Below are 13,250 nucleotides of genomic sequence, written 5' to 3' on the forward strand. Positions count from 1 at the left end.
AGGGCTGCGAGTCTTCCTTCAGGGCGCGTAGCGGTCTTGCTAGTCAGTACCCCAACGCTACTCGAGTGCCCCCACATTCTTGTGCTTCAATTTCCCTCTCCTCGCCTATCAGGTCTTGCCCAGGTAAGAAGCCCGCCGACAAGGGACATTTTGCAGCACATGAAGCTTTTCAAAGGTCAGATTTATTAAAGTATAATTTACATACAATAAAGTACAATTGGAGGAGTTTGACAAGTGCATAGGCTTGGAATCCTCACCACATTCTAGATAAGTTAGTTACATCACTCCCAACTCCCATCAGGCCCCTTTTCCGTCTTCTTCCTCACCCCCCAGGCACACAGAAGGTAATGAACAGTAACCTACTGGATTGTGAGTTCTTCCAGGTATTACACCAAAGAAATCAGTCATTTAAACCGCCAAGCCCAAAATACGCCGGGAAAAAGGACTTTAGTGAAACAATTCTCAATATGTAGAATGCCAGTTTGTGGCCTTGTGGCACCATTAGTAGGTACATTTCAACAGTCTGTTTCGCAAGTGCTGGGATTAAGTCCCCAAAAAGGCTACTTATACTAGAAAAATTTTTGCACAAACACTCCTTGGGCCTTAACTCATATCTACTAAATCTTTCAAGATTCTTTCAAAAGGCTCCATAGGCTAAAGAAACACTGCCCTATAGCACTGCTAGTCTTCTAAAGCACACACGGCTTTGGGTTCATAAAGCTTCTTAAAGTGTTAGTTTTGCTAACAAAATTGGCAAAATAACTAAATATATAGGATTTGGTCTATACTTCTGTTCATTTCTTGAGTTAAAGGTAGAAGAATACCAAAGTAATTTTGACAAATAAATCCTCTCCCCCCAAATATCTTGTCAGCTACTGTACTTGGAATACTTTTATTGCTGTATCAATGTATTATTTATCAGGCTCCCCTGGACTGAAAAAATAAACACATTTCTAGAAAACAGTAGCTTGAAGTGAATTCCCTAGGATACCTGCAACAGTCATGGTCCGAATGAAGGCACTGTCTTGTGATGTTTGAAATTCAAATAACGTTTATTTAAATTGAAAAAATTAAAACTGCATTTATAGTCAAAACCCTTTTGTTACGAAAATCATGGGTATTTCTAGGTTAAGGCAGAGATATTTCTAGGTTAACAAGACCAGATTTGACTTTGGACTTTATTCTTTAAACAAATTGTAAAGAATGGAGGAAAAAATAGGTTATTTACATAAAATATCTACATATGTACTGAGAGGTACAGATTTGGTGACAGAAGAGACTTAAGTACATGCTGGCATCTCAGAAGCAGTTCTCGAAGAGCTTAATTTTATTTTCTTGGATTTTAAGAATGCCTAAGATCCTTCTTCATCCTCGATCTTGGGAGCCAAATAGTACTTTAAATGTCCCATATCTGCAATTTTATACTCTACAACTGAAAGAAGACAGGAACATAGTTAATTATTGGGAAGGACTACATATACTACCTACAAAACAAGGTACCTTGTTTTACCTACAAAAAAACTTATCTTACCAAGGGGTACATCTGCCGACATACTGAGTGTTACTGTAGGAGAGAGTGGAGTGGCTTTTGTAAAGAAGTTCAGGTATCTCAGTGCAAAAGTTAGCTGAACAGGCTCATTCATCTCTATGGTAACCTAAGAGGAAACAAAAGATTAATCCTATTGAAAAACATCAAGAAAAATTGCACGCATGTTTAGAATATACATTTAAAAACAAACCAAAACCAAAACTTAAAAAAAATTTTTTTAAACGTTTATTTATTTTTGAGACAGAGAGAAAGCATGAACAGGGAAGGGTCAGAAAAAGAGGGAGACACAGAATCTGAAACAGGCTCCAGGCTCTGAGCTGTCAGCACAGAGCCCGATGCAGGGCTCGAACCCGCGGACAGTGAGATCATGACCTGAGCCAAAGTCCGATGCCCAACCGACTGAGCCACCCAGGCACCCCCAAATCTTTTTTTTTTTTTTTAATGTTTATTTATTTTTGAGAGAGAGAGTGAGAATGAGCAGGGGAGGGGCAGAGAGAGAGGGAGACAGAATCAGAAGCAGGCTCCAGGCTCTAAGCTGTCAGCACAGAGCCCGACTCGGGGCTTGAACTCACAACCCAAGAGATCATGACCTGAGCTAAAGTCGGATGCTCAACCGACTGAGCCACCCAGGTGCCCCCAAAACCAAAACTTTTATTGGTTACTTTGGAGAGTGGTATGAAACTAATTTTGAAGACTGATAAATAAAGCAAAAGAATCAAGTATTTAGTCTGCCTTTCTCATATTAACTGTACCTCAGGTAATCCAATTATGTGTTAAGAGAAAGCTGCTCTTCATGGGAATATTTCTAATAAATGAAGAATGGAATGTGTTAATACATTACAACCCTAATGACAAGGATTCTAAACAATTATTATGGTTGCTAAAACAATGTATCTAGACACCTCATATGCCTACTAGAGGGAGGCACACCACCATCTATAAAGTATTCTTACTCCCAAACACTGAATATCAAGCCTCTAGAGCTGGAACTACCAGTTTATAGGAAATACAGGTTAGAGGAGCATATTAATTGACATAAGGGATACAATGGGCAAAATCCAGAGTTTGGGGAAACTCAATGACAAAGGACTTGCTTCAACAAATTGTAATGGGGGGGTGCGCAGAGACTGAATGGAGAACCAACAGATTAAAATAAATTTGAGGGCCCATCAACCAAACTATAATGTGTACAGCCTATTAAAATCTTGATTCAAACAAACTTCTAGGGGAACCTGGATGGCTCAATTGGTTAAGTGGTCGACTCTTGATTTCAGCTTGATCTCACAGTTCAAGAGATAGAGCTGATGTACTGAACATGGATGGATCCTGCTTGGGATTCCCCGCCCCCCGCCCTTCCCCCACAACACACACTCTCTGGCATGCTTGCACTCTCAAAACAAACATAAACACACACACACACACAAACCCTGAAATAATCAAGGAAATAGGAAACACTGAAAAATTCCTTAATATCAAAGAATGTCATAAAATGTTTATGCTTCAGATATAAAAAATATTTATAGAAGAACTAATGTTTGAGATTAAAACAAAAAAAATCCAGATTGGCAGGGGAGTTATTAATTCAGAATTAGCCCCTGGACTTTTGTTAGTAATAGTTTTAAGTCTTCATTTAAACTTTAGTTTTACCTTCATTTAAACTGAAGGTTGACTACTCATGCAAGGGACTAGAAAATAATATCTCATATTTACTATAAACTTACATTGTCAGACACTGTGTTAACCACTTTGAATACGTTACCATATTTAATCCTAATAATCCTATGGAGATTTCTAGAACCTTCGATGGTCCTTTCATTTACAGAGTTAACTGATGCTTTGGTTCAAAGGCTAGTAAGTTTTTTTTAGTAAATTACAAAATATTAGTTTATAAATACTCTAAGGATCTTAAAAAAGCACCCAATTTATAGGAAAACCTTAATTTAAGGATATTTAGTAATTAGAGTGTTATTGCTAAATGGGGGGAGTTCTCTAGGCCCCCTATTGGGCCTTCCATGCAGAAAGTTAATATAAAGATCACATAAAGAGCTCCTAAAAGGTAGATTTTTACCTCCAAGTAGATACTTCTGTTGATTTACAATTACCTTGTTATAGACTGAATGTTTGTGTGCCCCCCCGCCCCCACTCATTCATGTTAAAACCAAATCACCAATGTGTTGGAACTTGGAGGTGGGGCCTTTGGGAGGTGCTTTGTGCTAGTACCCTTATATAAAAGAGGCCAGCTCCTCTGACCCTTCCGTGAACCAAGAAGCAGGTCCTCGCCAGACACTGAATCTGCCAGTTTCCCAGCCTCCAGAACTGTGAGAAATCAATTTCAGTTGTTTATAAGCCATTGTCAATGTATTTGCTATAGCAGCCCAAACCGACTAATATTAAGCAGGTATTAATATAAGTATTAACCGACTAATTATAATTCTCTTTAAAGTATTTTGTTTACTTAAAAACTTACAGCTTCCTCCTCTTTATCGACATTACTTGTTTGTGACAACTTAATATTTCCATTTCCTAGTTCTCCACTTGCAGAAAACTTCACTCCATCTTTTGCACAGGAAATTACAACAGCATCGCCAATATGACTGAGATCTCGGCATATACGTGCAAATTCACCAGAAGGCATCTTTACTACACAGCTATACTCTTGTTCCTATTAAAAAAAAAAAAAACAACTTAAAGGTCAGTTGCTGGAAATTAAAGATTTGGCATCCTCACTTTCTGAAGACTCAGCATGTAGACAAGAATTCAGAATTTAAGATTTCCTGATTACTTTGAAATATCACTCATTGTGTGATTTCTTAACACACTCTAACACTCAAAAAAATAAATGCAGATATAAAACAAGTATATAGTAAGAATAATCATAAGAAAACTAAAATTAGAGTTTAGACCTGTAATAATAAATGCGCTATCCAGGGAAAAGAGCCTCCCCTAATCACCCTCCAAGGCTAAATCAAGAGGCATTAGCCCATGACATATAAACAATGATGGATGTTGTAAGCAGGCCCAACTACTTTCCAAAACAAGACAAAAAATATTAAGCATTTTAAACATCCCAACATCTCTCTTTTGATTTTGATAAACCTAACCTTAATGAATTTGTTAGTGTAGCCTTTAAAGTATACTCTTTAAAATAGGGGGGTGGTGCAGGGGCACCTGGATCACCCAGTTGGTAACCGTCTGACTTCAGCTCAGGTCAAAATCTTGTGTTTCCTGAGCTTGAGCCCCACATCAAGCTCACTGCGGTCAGCCAGTCAGCACAGAGCCCACTTCGGTTCCTCTACCCAACCCCGCCCCTCCCCTGCTTTCTCTCTCAAAAAATAAATAAAATATTTTTTAAAAAGTCTTTAAAAAAAGGGGGACAGGTGCTTGGGTGGCTCAGCTGGTTAAGTGTCCCACTTTGGCTCATGGGGTTCTTTCCTTCTCTCTCTGTCCTGCGCCCCCATTTTCTCTCTCTCAAATAAACTTAAAAAAAAAAAAAAGCACGGAGGTTAATGCAAATATTCATTTAGCGGGAATGAAATGATCCATTTTAGAGTACTGTAGTTTAATGAAATTACAAATGACTAAGTACTAAAAACCCCACTTTGGAACATGTATCAGCAGACATATAGTTGTTGGGAACTGGGCTTTAAATTGTATTAACATATATAACTATCATGACTTGTGTACAGTACACTCAGAAAATTTCATACTCACTGGAATTCCAAGTTGTTCAACATCTAAATCCATTAACTTCATTTCATAGTCTGAAACCTTTTCTTGGTCTACCAAAAGAAAGCAGATTGAAGAAAAGCATGTAAGTTTATAGCAGTGATGTAAAGTTTTACAAACATTACCTTAAATTTCTCACAACTTTGAGAAATACTTAACACTGCATTTAAATTTCCTCTAACTTTGTAGAAGAGAATGACTTACTTGGAGCTTCGAATACAAGTGCCAGGGTGTCTGCATTATCTTCCGCCCTTAGTGTAATGATGTCTTCATTGCCAGCACATTTTAGTATTTTGGACATGCTAGAGCACAGAAGACACAGGATTTAAAACTGACACCACCTTCTCAAGATCGTTAATTTCTGACGCAATTAAAACAAGGAGTTGCCATTTATACCCATTGGGCCGTCCAGCCATTTTGGAGTGCAATTTGGCAGTATTTATACTTTTAACAAGCACACACCCTACCAGTAGCAATTTCAATTCTGGATATAAACAAAAGTGCAGTATTTTATGAACTGCAAATCCTTTTGGTAGGTGAAGCAAATTATTGGGTCGTTACGATCATTAAAAATCTAAGATACCCATTAAAACACAGTGCATGTAGTCCGGGTATTTCTCATAAGCCTTAAGATTTAAACATGGTTATGTACTAGACAGGTAGCGACCAAAAAGTTGCAAGCCACTGCCCTGGAGAAATTTTAAGTCCAGAAACTTAGGGTGCTCACTGAAACTTTGTAAGAATAAAAGACCGGAACCAACCGATTGTCCCTAGGTAGAGTGACAGAACTAGGGCACGCTCTAAGTCAATCAAGCCACAGATTTCTCATCCAAGGCCGCCAGGACCAAATGGCCAAAGAACTGTGCAAGTCTCTTCCTGCCACCGCAGAGAAGCCGTCATTTTCCCGCCACCACCCGCTTTGTGACTTTGGCGCGGAAAGAGCCGGTTCGCGCTGCTGCCAGCGCGGGCTTTCCGAACCGCGCGCTCTGCTAGATCCCGCCCCTCGGTGTCGCAGGCCAATGAGATGGCGCAGATGGTCCATGTGGGCCAATGAAGGTCCGACTCACGCAGGCGCTCCCGCCAAGAGCAGGAGATGGGGGTGCACCAGAGCCCGGCTCTCGGCAACCCCAGGGCTCACCTGGTGAGGTTCACACCCATGGCCAAGTTGCGATCGCAGCGGTATGTGTCGAAGCCCTCGGAACGCAGGGTGAGCTGCACCAGGGAGACATGGGAGGAGTCCATGCTCTGCAGGTTTACGCCGCTCGAGCTTATGTCCCAGCAGGCCTCGTTGATGAGATCCTTAAGTGCCTCCAGCACCTTCTTCAGGATGGAGCCCTGGACCAGGCGCGCCTCGAACATGGTGGCAGAGTCGCAACGACGCGGCTACAGGCGAAAATAAGGAGGAAGTTGTAGCCTGCTTGGGCGTCACAGGGTAAGAGCGAGCCTGCAAACGCACAAGCGAAAGCCCGAGACCCAGGAAGATAACACCCAGCCTGCTGCGCCAGCAACCGTTTAATACAGCCGCGTCTGCGAGCGCGCGCTCTCCGCCTCGGCGCCCGTATGGACACGTCACCACGCTGCTCCGCCCACTGCCCGGGCGGAGAGACTCCAGGGCCAATAGTGCCCCAAGTCTGCAGGTAGCCCGCCCTCCCCGAACACCCATTGGAGGATTGGGTGCGGGGTCGGAAGCGCGGCTCCTCCACCTTCTCTAGAACCACTTGCGTTTTTTGCACTGTTCTGGAAACCCGGACGCTTGGCTAGTGTAGGCCTCTGTGAAGGCCAGGCCCAATTCGGGGGTGGGGGGTGGGCTTTGAGTTAGTTTTATGTTGCCTCCTCAACCTCCCGCTTCAGGAGTAGAAAAAATTTAGCCGCGAAAGTGAAAGCGAGACGCAAATCCAGCCTACCAGGAGTAAAGGGCGCCTTGCAGCCTGAGGAATTACAGTTGTTTTATATGTGCATTTTATTTTTGCTATTATCGAGGTGATGTGCTCCTAAAAGTCAGTAAAGAGGTATACAGTTAAGACTACAAAATCATCTCGCTCCCCCCGCCCCGTACACACGCACACCAAGCTCGTGTCATTTACTGTATACAACTTTTATAAGCTTTTTTTTTCTCTACAAATACACATTTTTAAAAAACAAAAGTGGATTCATACAGGAAACTTCTGCAATGTACTTGGTAAGATATATTTAATTTTATGCCACGAACATCTTTATATCAGCATTTCTTAAAAAGATGGCATCATATCCTATGCATGTAACCTAATTTACCAATTTCTTGTAATTACAAACACCTTTGAGCATTTAGCTGATTTTTATGAGATCGACTCCTTGAAGTAGCATACACATTAAAGTTTTGATAAATGTTACTAAATTGACCACTGAAAGACTGCAGTTTACCTTCCAACCAAGACTGTGAGCATGCTCATTTCTCCATATTTTCCTAACTGGATATTAGCAATCTTGTTTTAAAATCTGTGCTCATTTTTGTGAAAATTCCAATTTCCAAATTAAAAATTTGTTATAGATTGAACATCTTTCATATATATTTCTTGACCATTGTTTCTATTAAACTCTTTTTCCTGGGGCACCTGGGTGGCTCAGTGGGTTAAGCGTCTGACTTTAGCTCAGGTCCTAATGTCAGAGTTTGTGGGTTTGAGCCCTACCTGGGCTCGCGTGCTGAGCGCTCAGAGCCTGGGCCTGGAGCTGTTGCAGATTCTGCCTCTCCCTCTCTCTCCCTCCCCTCTCCTGCTTGTTTTCTCTCTCTCTTTCAAAAATAAATATTTTAAAAAATAAGTTCTTTTTCCTATTGATTACAGGGACCACTTTATATATTAATCATTTCCCCATTTCATATATTCTCCCCCATTTTGTCATGTTTCTTTTGCTTTGCTTATAGCATTTCTCTTTAGTTGTGTTTGCTATCTTGGTCTGTGGAATGTTTTTCTACTACATATCTTGATGTGGATTTAGTTTTATTTATGCTGTCCAGGGAGTTTTGTGTCCTGAATCAGAAGATTTATGTATTGCATCATATCTAGAATATTCTCAACTCTTAGGGCTTCACATATTGCCTTTCCCTGCACTATTCTCTCCCTCTGGCAATTCTATTGGATGAAGCTATTTTATGGAAAGTAAGATACCTCCAAGTATAATGCACCATTATTTTGTGTAGCACAAGAAAAAAATATAAAATGTTAAATGGTCACATAATACTTTATCATTTAGAATTTCTATTTTGCAATTGTTGAAAGAAATTTTAAGTTTCTTTAAAATATTTGTGTTGTATATTACTCCGTGCATACATAAAAATACAAAATAGGGGCGCCTGGGTGGCGCAGTCGGTTGAGCGTCCGACTTCAGCCAGGTCACGATCTCGCGGTCCGTGAGTTTGAGCCCCGCGTCGGGCTCTGGGCTGATGGCTCGGAGCCTGGAGCCTGTTTCCGATTCTGTGTCTCCCTCTCTCTCTGCCCCTCCCCCGTTCATGCTCTGTCTCTCTCTGTCCCAAAAATAAATAAACATTGAAAAAAAAAATTAAAAAAAAACAACAAAATAAATTAAGACATTCTTAGTATTTCTCCACATTTAGTTTCTCACAGTTGCTAATACTGCTGTTTTTCCATATGCTAGCATACTCTGTTATCACAGGTGTTGATGATGCAGCATTCTCAAGAGTGCTACTCTCTGGTCTCTGGAATCTCTTCCAAGTCTCTGCCACCTGTTTGTAAATTAGAGAAAAAAATGTCTTAAAGTTTTTAATATATATATATTTAAAATTTTTTTTTTAATGTTTATTTTTGAGAGAGACAGAGACAGAATGCAAGTAGGTTAGGGGCAGAGAGAGGAAGACACAGAATCTGAAGCAGGCCTCAGGCTCCGAGCTGTCAGCACAGAGCCGGACGTGGGGCTGGAACTCACCAGCTGTGAGATCATGACCTGAGCCAAACTTGGTGCTCAACCGACTGAGCCACCCAGGTGCCCCAATATATATATATTTTAATGTTTCTTTATTTTTGAGAGAGCACGCACGTAGGTGAGCATGCGTGGGAGAGGGGCAGAGAGAGGATTCCAGGCAGGCTCTGTGCTGATAGCGGAGAGCTTGATGTGGGGCTCAAACTCAAGAACCACAAGACCATGACCTGAGCCAAAGTCAGATGCTTAACCAACTGAGCCACTCAGGCACCCCATAAAAATGTTTAAGTCAATTTATTTAAAGTAAAACAAATAAGGAAACAGTTCACCCATTTCTCCCACCCCCACCCCCGACCTCTAGCAACCACCAATCTGTTCTCTATTTGTGAGCTTGGTTTTGTTTTTGTTTTAGGTTCCATGCAGAGATCATATGGTATTTGTCTTTCTCTGTCTGACTTATTCACTTAGCATAAAAGCCCTCAAGATCCAACTATACTGTTGCAAACAGCAAGATTCCATTCTTTTCTATGGGTGAATAATATTCCATTGTGTAAATACACATATATATGTATCATAATTTCTATATAAATTCATCAATGAATACTTAGGTTGTCTCCATCTTTTCAAATTAATATTTTCATTTTCTTTGGATTAATATCCAGAAGTGGACTTGCTAGATTATATGGTAGTTCTATTTATATTTTTTATTATTTTTTAATATTTATATTTTGAGAGAGAGACAGAGAGACAGAGACATAGTGTGAGCAGGGGTATTTTGAGAGAGAGACAGAGAGACAGAGACATAGTGTGAGCAGGGGAGGGGCAGGAAGAGAGGGAGACAGAATCTGAAGCAGGCTCCAGGCTCTGAGCTGTCAATGGAGCTTGAACCTACGAGCCATGAGATCATGTCCTGTGCCAAAGTCAGACACTTAACCGACTAAGCCACCCAGGTACCCCTGGCAATTCTATTTTTAATATCTTGAGGAACGTCCATACTGTTTTCCATTGTGGCTGCACCAATTTACATTCTCTCCAACAATGTGCAAGGGTTCCTTTTATTCATATCCTTGCCAATACTTGTTATTTTTTCTCTTTTTGATAATAGGTGTGAGATGATATCTCATTGTAGTTTTGATTTGCATTTCCCTGATGGTTAATGATGTTGAGCATCTTTTCATATGCCTGTTGGCCATCCGTATGTCTTCTTTAGGAAAATGTCTATTCAGATTTTCTGCCCAATTTTTAAATTGGATTGTTTTTGCTATTGAGTTGTGTAAGATAGTCCCTTATCTGTTACATGATTTGCAAGTATTTTCTCCCATTCAGTAGGTTGCCTTTTCATTTTTTTGATGGTTTCGCATTTGTAAATTTTGATACTGGCACCTTCTTGCTTTATGTATGATCAACTATTCTTTTGCATATATTTTAATATAAAAACGTAATAGTTTCATTCATTTGTATTTTCCTTTCTTATTCTGTTTGCAAAATGGGGAATTCTTTGCAAAATGGGGAATGTGTTCCCGCCAGGAACTCGGCTACTCTGTTTCTTTGCCTTTTGCTTACATAATAACATTTTGGTTTAAAGCCAGATCTAAGTGTAATGGATTTGAAGGCATTTTAAATGGCAATTAAATTCCATCCATGTCGCACCCACAGTGCAGGTGATCAGTTGAAATGAAGACCTATGAATGACTATGATCTGTGGTCACAGAAGGCCCTCCAAGGTAGTAGAATTTTACACAAAATCTAGCTGTTTGGAGAGTGGAAGAAAGAGTATATTTGGCTGGGACGCCTGGGTGGCTAAGCGACTTCAGCTCAGGTCATAATCTTGGGGTTTGTGGGTTTGAGGCCCCCGTTGGGCTCTGTGCTGACAGCTCAGAACCTGGAGCTTGCTTCAGATTCTGTGTCTCCCTCTCTCTCTCTCTCTCTCTCTCAAAAAATAAACAAACATTAAAAAAAAAAAGCATTCTAGGCTGAAAGAATAGTACGTTGAAAAAGGACAGCATACTTAGAAGATGTTCACATAGTAGTTTGTTTTAGAATTCAAAGATTTTTTTTTTATGGGCAATTTCCCCCAGTTTTATTGAAATATAATTGACATATAATAGAACTCAAAGATTGATATGTCTAGAACACATTGAGAAAAGGGGAGTGTGGTACAAGATGAAGCTGCAAAGGGAAGCAGAAATGAGAGCTTGGAGACTTTGCAAGTGCAAGGGAAAATTATCAGAAGGTCACTGACAAGATCTAATTTGTTTTTAGAGGATCACTTCAACATCTGGTAAAGATGCTATTCCAATCAGCAAGAGAAACAATGTATTGATTATCAAACTCATTAAATGTCTAGGAAATAATAAAGCTATAGACTCTTCCTAATAACTCTTCACCAAAATAGATTCCAAAATAAATAGATTAAAGAATTAAAATTCAAATGAATGGAGGTGCCTGTCTGGTGAGTTGGTACAGCATGTGACTCCTGACCTCAGGGTTGTAAAGTCCGAGCCCCACATTGGGTGTAGAGATTACTTAAAAATAAAATCTAAAAAAAAAAAAAAAAAATTCAAATAAATGTAAACCCAAAAAGATGTGTAGAAGTCTTCTGGTGATTATTTATGAGATCCTGCTATGGGTTTCTAAATATAAAAGGAAAAACCTCATAAAACATAAGAAATGGCTACATAAATTTAAAAACAATTTTTTTAATGTTTATTTATTTTTGAGACACAGAGAGACAGAGCATGAGTGGGAGAGGGGCAGAGAGAGAGAGGGAGACACAAAATCTGAAGCAGGCGCCAGGCTCCGAGCTGTCAGCACAGAGCCCAATGTGGGACTCGAACTCATGGATCGTGAGATCATGACCTGAGCCGAAGTCAGATGCTTAACCAACTGAACCCCCCATGTGCCCCCCTTTTTAAAAAATTTTTTTTTAATGTTTTTAATGTTTTTTTTTAATTTTTTAAAATGTTTTTTTAAAACATAAGTTTTAAAACTTCAGTATGCGTGAGAGCACTGTGGTTGGTTAGTACATTTTAAGTTTCCACGCAGAGAACCTAATTCAAACTTTTCACTTTTCAATCAAGAGAAAAGGTGACTTTATCAATCTAAACAAAAGCCGAAGTAGGTAGTTTCCAGTGTCCAAGGCTCAGTCTTAGTAAGTGTGTATGGAAAAAATGGTTACCCACATTAATAAACAAAGAAAAGTAAATTAAAGGGAGACAGAATTATAACCTACCAATTAATGAAAATTGTGTTAATATTTGTTGATAGGAAGAAATCAAGGAAGTGGGCACTTTCATGCATTGAAAATAGGAGTATAAATGGTTTACTTTTTCTTGTAGGAATTAGGTAATGTGTACAGAAAGCCTTCAAATTTTATTTATTCTTTGACACACAAATTCAAACTCCAGGATTTTTTCCTAAAGAAGTAATGGGGGTACTTACCAAGATTAATAATGTTTATTTCTTGTAGAATTATTAAAAATTCCTCTGAGGGGCGCCTGGGTGGCTCAGTAGGTTGAACATCAGACGTGGGCTCAGGTCATGATATCACATTGATGAGTTTGAGCCCCACATCTGGCTTTGCGCTATGGGGAGCCTGCTTCCAATTCTGTCTCCCTCTCTCTCTGCCCGTCCCCTGCTCACTCTCGCTCAAAGATAAACAAACATTAAAAACAAATTATAAAAAAAAAATTCCTCTGAAAGTGGAAATAACCTTGAGGTCTAACAAAATACCGTTAAGTAACAAAATGCTGTTATGGTAAATCTGTAAGAATACTAAAGGGTCTTTGAAATACCATTCTCAAAGGGCATATAATGATAAAGAGAAAAGTCAGATTATGAAATGGTATAAATAGTAGTATTCCAATTTTCTAAAATTGTTATATCGAGGTATAAATGCACAGAAAATAGAATGAAAATGCAATAATGTAAATAATAACAATAATTATGTGTGGCTGGTGATACCATAAATGATTGTAATGTTTTCCATTATATTTTTCTGCATTTTCCATTTTATTTTTCTGCATTCTTCATCAGATATGTATTGTTGATCAGAAAATGTTAA

At 39.4% G+C, this 13,250-nt stretch overlaps 1 protein-coding gene across 1 annotated transcript; it reads right to left on the reverse strand.

Annotated features, from left to right (window-relative positions):
• Positions 1-162: 162 nt before the first annotated feature.
• Positions 163-6,821, reverse strand: PCNA (proliferating cell nuclear antigen). Its single transcript, XM_040447621.1, has 6 exons — positions 6,414-6,821; positions 5,480-5,577; positions 5,261-5,328; positions 4,017-4,211; positions 1,532-1,655; positions 163-1,432 (listed from the first exon to the last, which is right to left on the reverse strand). The coding sequence occupies exons 1-6, from the start codon at positions 6,632-6,634 to the stop codon at positions 1,353-1,355; spliced, it is 786 nt and encodes a 261-aa protein (XP_040303555.1). The 5' UTR covers positions 6,635-6,821; the 3' UTR covers positions 163-1,352.
• Between the last annotated feature and the right edge of the window lie 6,429 nt (positions 6,822-13,250).

The sequence above is a fragment of the Herpailurus yagouaroundi genome, unplaced genomic scaffold (assembly GCF_014898765.1).
Source record: "Herpailurus yagouaroundi ecotype Mexico unplaced genomic scaffold, PumYag 196, whole genome shotgun sequence".
Taxonomy (NCBI): Eukaryota; Metazoa; Chordata; class Mammalia; order Carnivora; family Felidae; genus Herpailurus; species Herpailurus yagouaroundi.